Here is an 18,492-nt window from a genome sequence, read left to right as displayed (position 1 = left end):
CGTTCCGGATAGCTATTTTTGTCTTTTGTTTAGGGTTTTGCTAAATTACGCCCTAAAATTTCCTAATAACGCCCTAAATTTAGTATTTTTATACTGTATTTGTATATTTCTATTTATTCTCTTTCACTCTTTCCTTTTCCATTTCCCTACCACCACCACCGGAGCGTCGGTGCCACCACCACCGTCACAAGAACGTCGTCGCCGCCATCACCAACGCCTGAGATTTCCATTTTCACCCTCCCCTTTTTCTCTCTCATTCTCACCCTCCTCTTCTCTCTCCTCAAAAATACCAAAGATGGTGGCTGCGATTTCCTCAAATCCCATTCTCACCCCTTCACGCCATCTGCACACCCCAACACCATCCCACCTTAACGAATCGCCACTGTAGTATTAGGTATTAATTATTTCTCTCTTATTCAACCCCCACCTGTAAATCTGTAATATTTCAAAATTGAAAACTTCAGAAACCAAAAAAAAAAGTGGAATAAAATCAATTCAAACCAGAAATTTCACCATGAATACATCTTCAAGATTTTTAGCAAGATCTGATGGTCTAAATGGTTTGAAAATCATAGGCGCCTAAAATTTCCGCTCTCACCTACGGTTGGGCGGAAATTCAAGACGCCTGACCATAGGTTAGGGCGTCTGCCATTTTCGCCCAACCACAGGTTTGGGCGGAAATTTCAGGCGCTTTAACCTATGGTTAGGCGTCTTCAATTTCCGCCCAACCGTAGGTGAGAGCGTAAATTTCAGGCGCCTGAGATGTTTTGAAAAAAAAGTTATACCTTTTCCGGTGAGTTTTAAGTTCCGACGAGTTCTAAAATCCGGCAAGTTCTAAAATCCGGCAAGTTCTAAAATCCGGCGAGTTCTAAAATCTAGCGTGTGTTGACGGCAAGGTGGTGCAGTGTTTACAAACTCAGGTGACTTTGATTTTGAGTGGACGTACTTCAATGGTGGGAAGATGGGATGGAAGGGGAGATGGAGCCGTAAAAGGGAGGAGAGAGAAAGAGCAGTAAAGGGAAGGGGTAAGAGGAAAGGAAAGGGAATGGAGGGGAGATCAATAGGAAAATACGTATGGGTGTATAAAATACGTATTTAGGGCGTTAATAGGAATAAATAGGGCGTCGTTTAGCAAACCAGTTTGTTTATCCAGCTGACAAAAACAAACATGTAATCAACTGTAGCCAATTGTAGTTAAAAACGAGTATTGTTGCGTGACAATAGTTGTGGGGCCCTCTCAACCGATGAGTTTGGTGACATGGACCTCCATAACTTTTTATCAGAACTCGGGATTCTCTTTAACTTTTCTCTCTCTTCCTTTATTTGAGTTTTGCGTTTTGTAGTACGAATGGCGCTATTTTAGGTGCTTGTTAAAGTGTTTTCCATTGTTGTTTGTTCATTTCAAGCTCTTCTCTTCATGGTACGTTCAATTTCATTGAGCTTAACTATTTATTTGAAACTTAAATTGCGTTTTATGGTAAGTTTTCATGTAGTGAATTCTTGTTGTGATTGTAAATATACTGTGAGTCTGCTTTCTTTGCTTGAATTTATGTGGGTGAGCTAGCTTAATGAATTTTTACTGAAAAGGGAATTTTTTGAATGTAGAATTGGATGAGAGAAGTGAATTGTATGATAATTGAAGGCTGATTTGAAGTGGGTTTTACTTAAAATATGATCTTTTTGTTATTAGGAAGAATTAATTTTGTTTTTAGTGTGGTTGTTTTTCTTGAATTCCATTATTTCTGGGTAGTAAAGAACTAAAAAGGGATTAATGGAATACAGAATTGGATAAGAGAAGTTAATTTCCTGATATCTGAAGGCTAATTTGAAATGGGTTTTGCGTAAATTAGATTTTTTTTTTTTTTTTTTTTTTTTTTTTTTAGGAAGAATTATTGTGTGAGGTTGCTATTCTTGAATTTCACTTTCTAGGTAGTATAGAACTAATGATACTCTTGGTTGTGTAGGTTGTATTTAGAGTATTAAGACAGTGATTAGTTAGCTTGCAGAAAAGAGAAAAGTTGTTGTAAAAGATGTCTTCAAGGTCGACTAACAGGACAAGTTCTAGGGGAAGTTCGTCTCGATCGAGGCATGATGCCCGAGTAATGGCTCAAACTCCCATTGATGCTAAGCTTGCTTTGGATTTTGATGAGTCTAGGCGCCACTTTGATTATTCTTCTTCAGTTGATATCAACTTGTCAACTTCTACTGGCAATATTCCTTCCTCAACAGTGTCATCCTATCTTCAAAAGATGCAAAGAGGGAGCCTCATCCAGTCTTTCGGGTGTCTGATTGCCATTGACAAGCAGGACTTCCGCGTCCTTGCGTATAGTGAAAATGCGGCTGAGATGTTGGACTTGGCTCCAATTTCTGTCCCTAACATCAAACAAGAAGAGGCTTTAAAGTTTGGAACTGATGTAAGAACTCTTTTTAGCTCTTTGAGTGCTTCTGCACTAGAAAAAGCTCTACATTTCCCCGAGGTTAATCTCCTCAATCCCATGCTTGTTTATTGTAAGAATTCAGGTAAGCCCTTTTATGCTATTCTACATAGAATTGATGTGGGATTGGTCATAGACTTGGAGCCAGTGAATGTCGATGATTCTGAGGTAACAACTGCAGGGGCATTAAAGTCTTATAAGCTTGCAGCTAAGGCCATTTCAAAATTGCAATCATTACCAACCCATAATATCCAGCTTCTGTGTGATGTTTTAGCTAAAGAAGTGAGGGAACTAACGAATTATGACCGGGTTATGGTGTATAAATTTCATGAAGATGAGCATGGAGAAGTGATTGCTGAGAATTGTAGGCCTGAATTGGAACCTTATCTTGGTCTGCATTATCCAGCAACTGATATACCACAAGCTTCAAGATTTCTGTTTCTAAAAAACAAGGTGAGGATGATATGTGATTGTCTTGCTTCTCCCATAAAAGTGATTCAAGATGACAAATTGACTAAACCACTGAGTCTCGGTGGATCAACTTTAAGAGCTCCACATGGTTGCCATGCGCAGTATATGGCAAATATGGGTTCTGTTGCATCTCTTGTGATGGCTGTGACAATCAATGAGGAAGATGATGAGGTTAATGATCGACGGAGAGGAAAAAAGTTATGGGGGTTGGTTGTGTGTCATCACACAAGATCGATGTTTGTTCCAGTCCCCCAAAGATATGCTTGTGAATTCTTAGTTCAAGTTTTTGGCATACAAATTAACAAGGAAGTTGAATTGGCTGTTCAAATGAGAGAAAAACACATATTGAGGATTCAAACTGTGCTTTGTGACATGCTCATGAGAGACTCCCCTACAGCAATCATAACCCAGTCACCTAATGTGATGGACCTGATCAAGTGCGACGGAGCTGCACTCTTCTTCAAGAATAAAGTCTGGTTGCTTGGCATTACTCCATCTGAAATACAGATCAGAGTTATAGCACAGTGGCTCCTTGATCACCATGGCACTACTAAAGGATTAAGCACTGACAGCCTTCAGGAAGCTGGTTACCCTAGGGCTTCAGAACTTGGGGATGCAGTCTGTGGGATGGTTGCAGTTAGAATAACATCAAATGATGTCCTGTTTTGGTTTAGGTCGCATACAGCGAAGGAAATCAAATGGGGTGGTGCGAAACACGACCCTGTGGACACGGATGAGAGAAGAAAGATGCATCCAAGATCATCATTTAAGGCATTTCTAGAGGTGGTCAAGTGGAGAAGTCTACCTTGGGAAGATATGGAAATGGATGCTATCCATTCATTACAACTGATACTGAGAGGCTTATTGAAGGATACTGCTACAACTGATTCGAAAACCATCAAAAACAATTCAAACATGATTGTAAATGTACCTGGGGTTGATAATTCACTGGTGAATACACTCCAAACCGTCACTAGCGAAATGATCCGTCTCATTGAAACTGCTGCTGTCCCAATTTTCTCTGTGGATGTGTCTGGTGTTATAAATGGATGGAATGTCAAAATGGCTGAGATAACAGGTTTACTAATAGAGAAAGCAATGGGCTTACCCTTAATTGACGTGGTTAGTGATGAAACAGTTGACATAGTCAAAAACATGCTCTCCTTGGCTGTACAAGGTAATCTATAGCATAATGATTGGTCTTTGAGCTATTTTTATCACACCGGAATTGTAAATTGTCATTAAGATCATGTTAGGATAATAGTTCTCAATTGCTTCATCATTAGATTCTTGTTTGGTTACTTTTATATGCACAAATATTAAATCTATCCATAGCTTATGTCTATCTATTCTAAGCTGAATCTGGTAGTTGGAGACTGGAGTATTCTTATGCTAGTTAGATAGCTTCTTATACAGTTTATAAAAAATAAAAAAAAGGAATCTGTATTCCCATCTTTTATTGCATACTTCTTGTGATATATTTATGCTTGAAATTATAGTGGTGCTGATCTGGTTAAAGTAAAATGGAATTTTTACATTTTAGATCATGTGGTAATGTAAGTACAATTTTTTTCTTTCTCTCTTCCGCCTTTAGTCCTAGGTAAAAAGAAAGATTTGTGATACGAAATTAATAATCGCAATGCATACAAGTGCTGTGAGAAAGATTATCCATCAGCATCTCTTTTTAATCACCCATTGATCTAGCATTGCTAACATTTTCTTTTGTTAAAACTCATATTATATGAAATGGAATTGGCAGGTACGGAGGAGAAAGATGTTCAAGTAAGACTAAGAACATTTGGTTCCCTAGAAAAGGAGACTTCTTTGGTTGTAGTTAATGCATGTTGTAGTCGAGATATGAATGAAAATGTTATAGGAATATGCTTTATTGGGCAAGATATTACTTTACAGAAAAGCATCATGGACAAATATACCCACCTACAGGGCGATTATACTGGAATCATAAGGAACCCTAATCATCTTATTCCACCAATATTTATGATGGATGAGAAAGGTCGGTGTTCGGAGTGGAACAATGCAATGGAAAAACTATCTGCGTTTAGTAAAGAGGAAGCCATTGGTCGAATGCTTCTTGGAGAGGTTTTCACTACCGAACATATCGGTTGCCAGGTCAAAGATCATGATACCTTAGTTGGGCTCAGGATAGTAGTAAATAAGATAATTGCAGGTGAGAATGCCGATAAAGTGAGTTTTATATTCTTTGATCGGCATGGTAAATGTATTGATACATTGCTCTCTGCAAGTCCGAGGACTGATGCCGAGGGAAAGGTCACTGGAGTTCTGTGTTTTCTACATTTACCTAGTCCAGAACTTCAATATTCTGTAAACTTGCAGAGGGTCTCAAGAAAGGCTGCTGAGAGTACTCAAAATAAGTTGGCATATATCCGAGAGCAGATTAGAAATCCAATACAAGGGATGATGTTTACTCGTAAGTTAGTGGAGTCATCTGAGTTGAGTGGAGGGCAAAAACGGCTGCTTCTGACGAGGTCATTGTGTGAAGATCAGTTAATGAAGATAGCTGAGGACACTGATATCCCAAGTATTGAGGAAGGGTAGGATGTTTTGCTTAGTATCTGCAGTTCCTCCTTTTTTCTTTTTCCCTTTTTGTTGTTCCCTATATTGAAATTCAAGTTATTTATAGTACCTAGAATTATCACTACATCGAAAACTTCAATGTTTTTTTTTTGTAACTTTTTTGTTGCCATTTCTAATCATTGCTTTCATATCAGGAAATTATATATATGAAACTACTAATTTGGTTTTGACTGCTGCTTGCAGTTACATGGAAGCAAGAAATGCTGAGTTCAACCTCGGGATAGCTCTTGAGGCTGTAATGAGTCAGGTGATGCCCTCAAGCCAGGAAAGCCAGGTGCAGCTCATTCAGAATTTACCTGCTGATCTGTCCTCTATGTATGTGTATGGAGACAACTTGAGGCTCCAGCAAGTCCTTTCAGATTTTTTGACAGTTGCTGTCCGTTTTACCCCTGCATTTAGTGGATCATCAGTTATGTTCATGGTAAATCCTAGTAAGGAATCTCTAGGAACAAAGATGCAATTTCTTCATGTTGAATTTAGGTAAGTATCATTCATTTATGATACTCGTGATCTTTAAATTTAGAATTGGTAATTCAAGTCTTGATGAATCAAATCTAGAATCGGAAGAACAATACTAAGATACCCATAAACTGGTAAAAATGTTGAAATATGATGTGTAAATTGATTTGCAGGATTACACATCCATCCCCAGGAATCCCAGAAGATCTGGTCCTAGAGATGTTCCACCGTAGAGCAGGCATGTCAAGAGAAGGATTGGGTTTGTACATAAGCCACAAACTTGTCAAAATCATGAATGGCACTCTGCAATATCTTAGGGGAGAAGATTGCTCGTCTTTCGTCATTCACCTAGAATTTCCGATCAACCAAGATATTGGCCACAAATGAAGTTAGTTTCAACTAGAAAGCTGCCAAAAGTTGGAATCAATCTTATTTCAAAAGAGCCGTTTGTTCAACAAATAAATTCCATAGCCTAGCACCATCTTTGAGTTTATAAGTTGGTTGGTCTTCTGATGAGCTGATGGGACATTTGAGAGCTTGATGATAATGGGAACATTCCACTGGTTAACCAGAAGAAGGCTCTATATTACATGCTACCAAAAAATTACGTGGAAAAGGTTAGCTAGTCTTCTAATTAACTTGGGGGAAATGAAATAATTTTATTCAAAGCTTTACTGATATTATCTCATGTGTCAAAGAAGTAATGTGCTTGGACTCGGAGCATGCTTTGATAGGGAGAACATGCTTCAAGTTAACCAACATAAGGTTGGGGGGTTGGTTTCCTGAAACAGGATACTTGGGGGAGCAGTTTATCAGCTTCAAGCTGGGTGTGCTGTCACCAGGAACAGGCGTGGCTGAGTTAGTTGGAGAGAGAAATGATGCGGCTGATTTAACCACCATAGGTGCTAACCTTTTTGCAGGAGCATACTAGTGATGACTTCTATGTAATAGTTCACCTTAATATATGTTCAGAAGTGAAGTTCACATTCGCTACCATACCACGATCAAAGTTGCTGTCTGGTTGAGCATGTACTTGTAACAATATGCTCTCTTGGTATGATTTAGGAAAGAATGGGAACAAAATGAAGTTTGTAAGTTGTAGATTTTTTTTGTATAGTAAATATAGTTTTATTTGTATCTAATGTAATGTATCTCCATCAGAATTCTTGTTTTTCTGGTGTTTGATAAAGAATAGGCTAAAAGAGTACCTTGTACCAGTTGTGCTTATTTCCAAATACTGCTCTTAAATAGTATTTTCATCGACTTATAAGTAATAAGGATTTGTAACATTATGGCATATAATCCGACTAGTACTGAAGCTACACATACATATGTTTTTTTCCAAACTTATAAATAGTCATTTGCTAGCATTTTCAAACAGTCATTTGAAATTCTACATGATTGCCTGATTGGCACAAAGTCATAAACAGTACATTGCTAATGAGTTTTGCTCGTTATCAACGAGGAAGTTTGTTTCCCCCCTAAGAGTTGGGTCTTTAGGGCCTCAGAGTGATTACAAGAATGTATAGCTAGTGAAGTAATGCTGAGTTACTTGTACCAATAATGTTCTGGTTGTGCTCACCAGTTTATGCTTTATTTTAATTGTTAGAAGAAAATCTTCTAAAAGTTAAGGGTATATAGAAGTATGATAAATGAAAGTTTTTATTATGATTGTTCATTTAAATACGCAATGTAAGATGTGAGTATGTGACCAATCCACGAACTTTATACCATAATTTATAGGAAAAATTGATTTAATCAGTCCCAACTTTGGACGTCCTAACAAAAATAGTCCCAACTTTCATTTTTTATTGTTCAGTCCCAACTTTTGGGGGTCCTTTACAATAACAGTCCAAGTTAACCAGTAGCCGGTTTAAGAGGTTAAATATTTCTTTTTTTAATTTTTTACTTTATTTTTGTTGTTTTAATTATATATTCTATGTTTTAATTCTCCCCCCTCCCCTTCAATCTCCTCTTCCTTCTCCCCAGCCATCCACCCCCTCCCCCTCTCCTGCCACTACTGTCCCCTCCCTCTCCCCTGCCAGGCTGCCACCCCATTTTTCTGATTCACATCTCACTAACCCAGCAAAATAGAAAGAGAGAGAAAGAGAAAACAAAGAAAAAAAACCAGTACCAACAAGATTCTCGAGAAATTCTCATCAAACATCAAGAACAAATCAAACAACGGCAAATTGAATAACAAGAACATCATCTACTCCCACCGATTCATGCTCTCACAAAAACACATTATACCTACCCAATTTTTGTTAAACCCATGAATTTAGCCACTTGATTTCTTCCAATTCCATGGATTCAAATGGTTTTAAGATTTTTTATATTGAGGAAATTGTTACTGAGATACTGTTACTCTATAAATAGGGGAGACTGAATTTAATTTTGCATCACAAAAATCACAACAAGAAATCAGAATTGATCAAAATCAACTAAGTATTTATATTACTCTTCCTCTATTTTTTTTCAGCATCCAAAACCAAAAAACCATATCAACCACCTTTCGACCACCACCGACGAGCTTCAACAACGCCACTAAACTGCCGCCAACAACCGCCTCTCTCCCATCTGCTGCTCATCTCCCACCACTCACGCCCCTCTCTCTCCTCTTCGCAACATCACTCCCCCACCCCACCCCAACCCAACCCTTCGCACATCCTCCTCGCATCCTTCCACCTCGAAGCCTTCGAATCCCCTATTGCCTTCCACCTCGTCGCAGGTTTACAAGGAGAAATGTGCTGCCATAGGAGGAGAATTGCAAAGTCGAAGTTTTTTGGGGGTTTTCACAGAAGTTAGGTAGAAAGAGAATGTGTTGGGGGGGGCGGATTCTGGGTTTTGTTAACTAAAAAAAGTCACGTGGAGGCACGTGACTAGTGTTTACCTGCATTAGCATGTTGATAACCTGCTAGGTCCACGCGTGTAAAGTATCCCCAAAAGTTGGGACTGAACAGTAAAAAATAAAAGTTGGGACTGTTTTTGTCAGGACGGTTTTTGTCAGGACGCCCAAAGTTGGGACTGATTAAATCAGTTTTTCCTAATATATATATATATATATATATATATATATATATATATATATATTAAAGAAATATTGGGCGTGAATTTGATAACAACCCCTTCCATAAGTTTTGTGCCCAAAGCAGTATGCGTTTCCGCTTCTCATGTCCCTACACTTCTGCTCAAAATGGCAAAGCCGAACGAAAAATACAAACAATCAATAATATTGTTCGAACCATGCTCGCTCAATCCTCCATGCCCCCCATCATTTTGGCCACATGCTCTTCAAATGGCTACTTATCTTCACAGTATCCTGCCCTCAAAAATTCTCGATTACCCCTCCCCCACACAAATTCTATATCATAATACCCCATTCATCTCTGCATTTTTGGGTGTCTTTGCTATCCTCTTTTTCCATCTACCTCAATTCATAAACTCCAAGCACGATCAACACCATGCGTCTTTCTTGGTTATCCTTCTAATCATTGTGGCTATAAATGCTATAACATTTTTAATGGAAAAATCATCATTTGCAGACATGTTCTCTTTGGTGAAACTCAATTTCCATTTTCTAAAATCCACACCACAATCCCTACATCCTATTAATTTTTCGACCATGGTATACATCCTTCATCACATATCCACACCTTCTGCAGCATCTCCTTCTCACACGGCCCATACTCCTCTCCATTCCCCCGCCCACGTCTCTCCCCATACTCCTTCACATCCTGCCAGCCCTCATGCTCTTGGCCCACCTCCCTCACTAGACCATGCGTCCCCTACTTCCTCTCCCTTACTCGTACATATTCAACAGTCCTCACGTACTCTTCCCAGGCCCAGTTTGCTGCAGCCCAACTGCATCACCTCCTAACCCAACTGTCCTCTCGTCACCCGCCCAAATTCCATCTTCTTCCCCTACCTAGCAGGCCCAATTCGCCCTGTTTTACCATCTAACTACATGACCACTAGAAGTCAACATGGTATTTCCAAGCACAGCCCAAAAACCACCACAATTTCCATACTATATCCATATCTCTTTTTAACCTAAAAATCTCATTACTACCCTCCATAGCCCGAATTGGAAAGCCGCTATGATGGATGAATATAATGCTCTAATTCAAAATAAGACATGGGAGTAATATCATTCGGTCTATGTGGATTTTTCATCATAAAAAGAAATCTGATGGTTCTTTTTAGCGGCATAAAGCCCGTCTTGTAGGTGATGGCAAGTCTTAAAAAGTGGGAGTGTATTGTGATGAAACTTGCAATCCTGTGGTCAAACCAGCTACTATTCGCACTATCTTGAGCATTGCTTTATCTAACTCATGGCAGATTCATCAGCTGGATGTCAAGAATGCTTTTCTTCATGGTAATCTGAATGAAACAGTATACATGCATCAGCCCTTGGGTTTTAAAGACCTAACACATCCTGATTATGTGTGTTTCTTGAAAAAAATCACTCTATGGACTGAAACAAGCACCTCGTGATTGGTATCAACGCTTTGCATATTTTGTTGCCACCATTGGCTCCACTCACAGCTATTCTGATCATTATCTATTTATTTATCATTATGGCACTGACATTGCTTATCTTCTGCTCTATGTTGATGATATCATTTTGACAACATCCTCTAACCACTTGCGATTATCTCTCATGTCTCATCTCACTAAAGAATTTGCCATGAAGGACTTAGGTCCTCTCAGTTATTTCCTTGGTATTGTTGTTGCTCGAACTGCAGGTGGACTGTTTCTCTCTCAACGAAATATGCTGAAGAAATTCTTGAGAGAGTCGGTATGTCGAATTGTAAACCTTGTGTCACTCCTGTTGATACGAAAAGCAAGCTCAGTGCAACTGTTGGCGAACCTTATAATGATCCTACCAAATATCGCTGCCTCGCTGGAGCCCTTCAATATCTATCTCACATTTACTAGACCAAATATCTCTTATGTTGTCCAACAAGTTTGTTTGCATATGCATGCTCCCACAATCACTCACATGGATGCGTTAAAACGCACTTTGAGATATATTAAAGGCACTGCTTCATATGGCTTGCATTTGTACAAATCCAAGCTTACCTCTCTCATCTCCTATACTGATGCTGCTTGGGGTGGGTGCCCTGATACTTGACGCTCCACCTCTGGTTATTGTGTATTTCTAGGTGACAGCCTTCTCTCTTGGTCGGCTAAAAGAAACCTACTCTTTCCAAATCCAGTGCCGAAGCCGAATATAGAGGAGTTGCTAATGTGGTCTCTGAATCATGTTGCTATGCAATTTGCTCTTAGAACTCCATCACCCAATTGCTAAATCAACACTTGTTTACTGCGACAATGTCAGTACTATCTATCTTACAAGTAATCCAGTTCAACATCAATGCACTAAGCACATCGAAATGGATATTCATTTTGTGTGTGAAAGTCCAAAAAGGTGAAGTTCGCATTCTTCATGTTCCATTCGTTATCAAATTGCTGACATATTCACTAAAGGACTTCCCCGGATACTTTTTGAAGATTTTCGATCCAGTCTAAGCGTCCGCCAACCTCCCGCTTCGATTGCGGGGGTGTGATAGAATATTCTCAAATATCTTGTATGACTAAAATAGGATAGCTATATCATAGTCAAAGATTACTAATGATTTACCCCTTGATTATAACGTAGCACTCTTACTATCCTAGGTTATATATTATACTATTGTATAATGAGAAAGTAGGCAATTATATTCTATTATGGTATCAGTAGCTTAGGTATCTTGTGTGGGCCACTATTCTCAACAAATCTCACTTACAAAACTGACTGGTTAGATTATTACTTGTAGTAAAGTATTTAATTTGGAGATTTTTTTTTTGGTGGAGACTGGAGAGAGGAGGTGTTAATTGCTGTGGACGTGTCATATGACACGTGTTGATGTAGTTGCTACTTGTTGCTAGAAATTTGGCGCCAAACTAAAACTATGAATCAAATTGCAGTCCAACTGTAAATGTCTCATCGATTGCTCCAACGGAATTTCATCAGTTGGCGCTTCTCTCACTTCACTACAATTTTCGCCACTTCTTCTCTTTCTTTCATTAATCATCTTTCTTCATATCCCACAATTCCTAAAACCCTAAATCATCCTTCTCTGCTACCCAATTCTAGCTATGAAATTCGAGACTTTCTTGTTTATAAATTCCAGCATTCTCATTCCCGAAATGAAGCTAACCAGCTTCATCTCGGAATTTACAAACATGGGTTTGAAGCAGATTTGTTTCTCGTCAACACCCTTATCAATGCGTATGTCAGAATCGCTGACCTTGTTTCAGCACGCCAGGTGTTCGATGAAATGCCGGAGAGAAATTTAGTTACTTGGGCTTGCTTGATTTCGGGTTATAGTCATAATGGAATGCCGGTTGCGGCGTGTGCTGCTTTCAGGGATATGTTTTTTGCAGGATATGCCCCGAATAATTATGCATTTGGTAGTGTGTTGCGCGCTTGCCAAGAGTTGGGACCCGATTATCTGAAATTTGCTATGCAGGTTCATGGGTTGATATGGAAGACAAGCTTTTCTCATGATGTGCTTGTTAATAATGTGTTGATATCGATGTATGGTAGTTGTGCAGTGGACTTATGGGGTCCTGCTAGGAGAGTGTTTGATGAAATAAATGGGAGGATTCTAGAATCGTGGAATTCTATTATTTCAGTGTACTCTAGAGGAGGAGAACCATTTGGTGCTTTTGAGATGTTGTCAAAGATGCAACATGAATGTTCAGAGGTTGATTTTAAGCCTAATGCTTACACATTCGCTAGCTTGATTGCTGCTGCGTCTTCCTCTCCTCATCTTGGTTCATGGTTACTTCAGCAAATAGCCTCGAGAGTTTTAAAATCAGGATATCTAGAAGATTTGTATGTAGGAAGCGCCTTAGTCAGTGGATTTGCAAAGTTTGGTATGATTGATGTTTCATGGAAAATTTTTGAGTGTATGAGTGCAAAAACTGCAGTCACTATGAATGGATTGATGGTGGGATTAGTTAATCAAAAGAGAGGAGAAGAAGCTGTTGACATTTTCAAACAAATGAAACATTTGGTTGAAGTCAATTCAGACTCTTATGTGGTCCTCTTAAGTGCTTTTGCTGAATTCGATAACTTGGAAGAAGGAAGAAGAAAGGGTAAAGAGCTTCATGCATATGCAATCAGAAGTGGCATAGGGAATGTTAAGGTGGCCGTTTTCAATGCCCTAATTCATATGTATGCAAAATGCGGGGCTATAGGAAGTGCTTGTGCGGTTTTTGAACATATGGGAGAGAGAGACTTGTTTCATGGAACTCCTTGATAGCTGGTCTTGATCAAAACGAACTGTTCGATAAAGCTGTCACAAATTTCTGCCATATGAGGAGAGCTGGTATGAAGCCTACGAATTTCGCATTGATAAGTTGTTTAAGTTCATGTGCTAGCTTGGGTTGGTTGAGGCAAGGGGTGCAAGTACATGCGGAGGCACTTAAATTAGGACTAAATTCTGATGTCTCAGTTTCCAATGCACTCCTTTCATTATATGCAGATACAGGTTGTTTCCAAGAATGCCAGAAACTGTTTTCTTTGATGTCACAGCATGATCACGTGTCTTGGAATTCTATAATTGGTGCATTGGCTGATTCAGAAACATATGCATCTGAAGCTGTGTCTTATTTTCTAGAGATGATGCGATTAGGCTGGACTCTTAATGTGGTGACCTTAGTGAATATTCTTTCTGCAGTATCTTCTCAGTCTCTTTCACTTTCTGAATTAGGCTCCCAGATTCATGCATTAGCATTCAAATACTGTTTCACAAATACCTTAACAGTTGAAAATGCACTTATCTGTTGCTATGGAAAGTGCAGCAGGATGGAAGACTGTGAATCAATCTTTTCAAGAATGGCTCAGAGGAGGGATGAGGTTAGTTGGAACTCTATGATATCTGGTTGTATACATAATGAGCAGTTACCCAAGGCCCTCGATCTTGTATGGTTCATGATGCAGAATGGTCAGAGGTTAGACCACTTCACCTTCGCCACTGTCCTTAGTGCATGTGCCTCGATTGCTACAATGGAGCGTGGAATGCAAGTCCATGCTTGTCAAATCAGGGCTTGTCTGGAATCTGATGTTGTGGTGGGGAGTGCAATTGTTGACATGTATGCAAAATGTGGAAGAATAGACTACGCTTCAAGATGCTTTGAGCTGATGCCACGAAAAAATTTATATTCTTGGAATACCATGATATCAGGTTATGCACGGCATGGACTAGTCGACAAAGCTTTAGAGATTTTTGACCAAATGAAGGAAGAAGGTCAACTGCCAAATCATGTCACTTTTGTTGGAGTCCTATCTGCTTGTAGTCATGGCGGACTGGTTGAAAAAGGTTTTCAGCATTTTGAGTCCATGAGCAACGACTATAGATTGGCTCCTCAAATGGAGCACTTTTCATGTATGGTTGATCTCTTTGGACGATCAGGTAAGTTAGATAAGGTTGAAGATTTCATAAACAAAATGCCTATGCAACCGAACATTCTCATTTGGAGAACTGTTTTGGGATCTTGCTGCCGGACAAACGGGCGGTACAGTGAATTAGGTAGGCGAGCTGCAAAGATGCTTTTAGAATTAGAGCCAGAAAATGGCACAAATTATGTACTACTTGCTAACATGTATGCTGCTGGAGCTCAGTGGGAGAACATGGCCATTACTCGGTCTGCTATGAGTTCAGCAGCAGCCAAGAAGCAAGCTGGATGCAGTTGGGTTACTATGAAAGACGGTATTCATGTGTTTGTTGCTGGAGACAAATCACACCCTGAGAAAGGTGCAATATACGAAAAACTTGGAGAACTGCTGAGAAAATTGAGGGATGCTGGTTATGTGCCACAGACAGACTCTGCTTTGTATGACCTTGAGCCAGAGAGCAAGGATGAACTCCTGAGTTATCACAGCGAGAAACTGGCTATTGCTTTTGTTCTTACCCGCAAATCAACCTCCACTATCAGGATAATGAAAAATTTGCGAGTTTGTGGTGACTGTCACTTAGCTTTTCGATACATATCTAAGATCATTGGTCGCCAAATTGTGCTGAGAGACTCTAACAGATTCCATCATTTCTCTCATGGTGAGTGCTCATGTAGGGATTATTGGTAACATTATCTCCATATATTCTTGAGACCTTCAGGCCTTTGAAGTTTACAATGAAAATGCTGCTACTCTCACTGGATTCTTTTTTCTTCATCTGCTCTGAGCTTACAGAGCCTAATATGATGATTTATGGCCTTATGGGCGTAAAGCAGAGTAATCATGTTATCTTGTATCACTAGAACCACACTTGAACCATGCTGGTAACTCATAAGCATTTTAGCTTTTTCCTTGAACTATCAAAGGGGAAAAGATTCGGAAAGCAAATGCAATTTTAAAGCAATGCTCGACTTCTTAAGTGCAAGTTATGGTCTTCATCAGCAGAAAGATCCAACTAGCAAACTACTTACATGGCGCCTTGAGCTAACAACAAAGAGGCCTGCTGGCTGCAGAAAGAGTTTATGGGAAGTTGAACATGTTTCTTGGAGCAGTACATGTAAAACGAGGCAGATGAGAACTAATTATTCAGATTTTGCTGAGCGTTCAACTAAAGCCATATCTGGCTTTGCAAGAACAGTACGTTGTCAATGATGCTCAAACTCCATGACTTTTGCTTCACTTGATTTATCAGGTCAGCCAATGAACAGCTGCTCTTTCTTCATATTGTGTGCAACTGGTGAGAGCTCATACTCCATACAAGTGCCTTCTGTTCAACCTATATACTATGATTTTATATTGACTTGTCATGCATCTCTTTCATTGACAGATTGGCCTACAAAAGCTTGGATGCCGATTCGTGATTATGTGAAAATTTTATATGCCTGTCAAGACTTCTTCAAGTTGTTTTGTACTTCATATTGATTATGTGAAAATTTTATATGCCATTTTAGTTCTCAGTCAACAGGATCGGGTAGCGAATTTAGGTGTGTCAAATCTCAAATGTTGTGTTTTGCATAGAACAGGAGCACTTGTGATGTAGCAAATGAAGATTTTTTTCACTAGTGTTAGATTGTAATAATCTCGTGAACAAGTAGACATCCAGGAGTTTTTACGAAATGCATTGCATTTCTCCATTTTCAACTATTCACTAGGTATTCCTTATTTTGAAACTTTCCATTTTCACGAAATGCATGACTCTTAATTAAATAACAGGTGTTTATATTTGTTAGCTTGAATGACCTCTAGTCACTTTTTTTAATAAGGTAAAACCTTAACCCCTGTTATAACGGATGTGTTGTAGTTTGATTAATGCGGAACAGAAAATCAATGAAATAATGAAGGTGAGAAAATAATAAAGATGAACAAACAAAGAACACAAGGATTTACGTGGTTCAGTCAAATTTGACCTACATCCACAGGTGGGGGATTAGAGCTTCTTCACTATAATGGAGAAAATCAGAGAGATAATACAAGAGTCCTAAATCTAGAGGCTAAAAGTGTTTCATAAGTTGTGTTAATAATAATGAACACTAAGAGCCCTTTTATAATCATAAGGAACCCGTACAAACCCTAAAAGATAACTTAAAACGAAAAATATATCGAAAAAACGCGTTCAGCGTTCAAAACTGCGCATCGCCCGACCGGTCGGGCGAAATCCGCCCGGTCGGGCCCGGGACGAAACAACTTCGTCAGTTTTTCGTAAAACAGTCATAACTTTCTCGTTTCTCATCGAAATTGGGCATATGACCTATCGTTGGAAAGCTCTTTGAACAAGCTATCACCTCCAATTTGAATCACATCAAAATCATTTATAGATTGAGAGATATGTGCATTCAAAGTTAGCCTTATGCCATTCACAAGATTTCAAGTCATATTTAACACCCCCACTTTACCATCTTCACCAATTTTGTCTACACTCATGCGCATTCTGAGAAATTTTCAAGAGGTCGCCCATCTTTAAACTACTTTCAACAAAGCACACTTAACTTTGGAGTATATTAGGAAATGAGCTCCCTAAAAGGAAGATGTATCTTGTTAGAATGATTAGCCTGCTAAATCTCTTTATGGCCTGTTTGGATACAAACATTTCATTTGAAATGCTGGAATTGGGCCAATTCACATGTTTGGCAATTCAAAGTATTTGGAATTGGATTTGGGCCCAATTCCCTACACATATTAAATATACCTCAGCCCATATCATTTCAAATCCATAGTAAATTACTGTCATTTGAAATCCAAACTTCATCTGTTCATCCTCAAAACATCACGACAAAACTCTCTACTCATTTTCTCTCTCTTCCATTGGAGATTTTTCGAGCTCGATTATCTGGTTTCACAAGCTACATCGATTCTTCGGTTTCTCCTTTTCATTGTCTTCCTCAAGCTTTCTCTCTCCTCAACACATCGCAAGCTTTCTCTCTCCTCCTACATTGCGAAATCTTATTTTTAAGGTTAGTTTCTCAATTCTTAATTCTTTTACCATGAATTTGCTGCAAGATTGTTTATGGTTGAGTTATAAATATTGTTTTAGGTTAGAATGTGTAATTGATTGAATTTTCTATTCTATATATTATTTATATATATCTTGCGATTAATTAGGGTTTTTTTAGTCTTTGCAATTGGTTACTGAGTATCTACAAGAAGCTTCCCTTTTAGTGACTTAGTGATGATGTATTAGTTTTTATTCGGGGCTTCTTGTCAGTCAAATTAGGATTTGTTCTAGTCATTCTGTTGTGTTCGCATTTATTTTTGAACTCATATTACAAGTTTTATGCTTTAGCTGATAAGAGGACATGTATATATGCGAGTTTTAGGCTAGTATACTGGCATCACACACTGGGTACTTATCTTCAACATAGACATTAATCTCACATGAATAGCTTAAATATAGCAAGAAAATTTTACCAATTTCTGTTTGCCTTGAATACCTACTCACAGTATTATGTTTCTGGCTGACTTTTGCTAGGATTGGTTTGAACATACTCCTAATATGAAATCTGCTATGTGATTTCATCTTTGTATAGTTTATGAAGTATATTCTAATTAGTAACTACAGCCATGAATAATGTTGCTCCCTTAAACTTTTGGTTATTATGTGGTTCTGCATCATATATCCTTTCTTTCTTAATAGTTTTTTTTTTCTTGGGCTTTCGGGTCAACAGGTGCTTCAAACTGTGAAGAGGTTTCTGAACGGGACGGTGAATGGGTTCGATATGTTAAAACATCTACCGGAGGAGCAAAAGTTAGACTGGATTTTATTATGTATTAGCGATTAGTAGTTCTATTTTGTTGGTTGTAGGATCGAATTACAATTCCAAACTTTAACTTGGTTTGGCAAACAATATATTTGAATTTAAAATTCTTTGAATTCCCAAATAGCTTATTGGAATTTGAAATTCCAAATTTGAAATTCTTAAGTTTCCCAAACACTAGACTTGGAATTGAATTCCAAAAATTGGAATTTCAAAATTGAATGCACTATTTGAAATGAAATATGGGTAT

The 18,492-nt window shown here is 38.6% G+C and overlaps 2 protein-coding genes across 2 annotated transcripts; both read left to right on the top strand.

Moving 5' to 3' along the window:
• The first annotated feature begins 1,267 nt into the window (after positions 1-1,267).
• LOC104903001 (phytochrome C) lies at positions 1,268-7,234 on the top strand. Its single transcript, XM_010690970.3, has 5 exons — positions 1,268-1,420; positions 1,965-4,083; positions 4,666-5,479; positions 5,706-6,002; positions 6,155-7,234. Exons 2-5 carry the CDS (start codon positions 2,031-2,033, stop codon positions 6,366-6,368), a joined length of 3,378 nt encoding a protein of 1,125 aa, XP_010689272.2. The 5' UTR covers positions 1,268-1,420; positions 1,965-2,030; the 3' UTR covers positions 6,369-7,234.
• Positions 7,235-11,824: 4,590 nt separating this feature from the next.
• Positions 11,825-15,877, top strand: LOC104903000 (putative pentatricopeptide repeat-containing protein At5g09950). The gene is given in 3 exon segments (XM_010690969.4): positions 11,825-13,271; positions 13,274-15,727; positions 15,818-15,877. Coding segments are annotated over 2 exon segments (3,153 nt in total). The 5' UTR covers positions 11,825-11,965; the 3' UTR covers positions 15,121-15,727; positions 15,818-15,877.
• Positions 15,878-18,492: the final 2,615 nt, after the last annotated feature.

This window comes from Beta vulgaris, chromosome 9 (genome assembly GCF_026745355.1).
Source record: "Beta vulgaris subsp. vulgaris cultivar EL10 chromosome 9, EL10.2, whole genome shotgun sequence".
NCBI classification, from domain to species: domain Eukaryota; kingdom Viridiplantae; phylum Streptophyta; class Magnoliopsida; order Caryophyllales; family Amaranthaceae; genus Beta; species Beta vulgaris.
The sequence above is the reverse complement of the archived record's forward strand: the minus strand, read 5'-3'. Positions and strand labels throughout refer to the sequence as shown.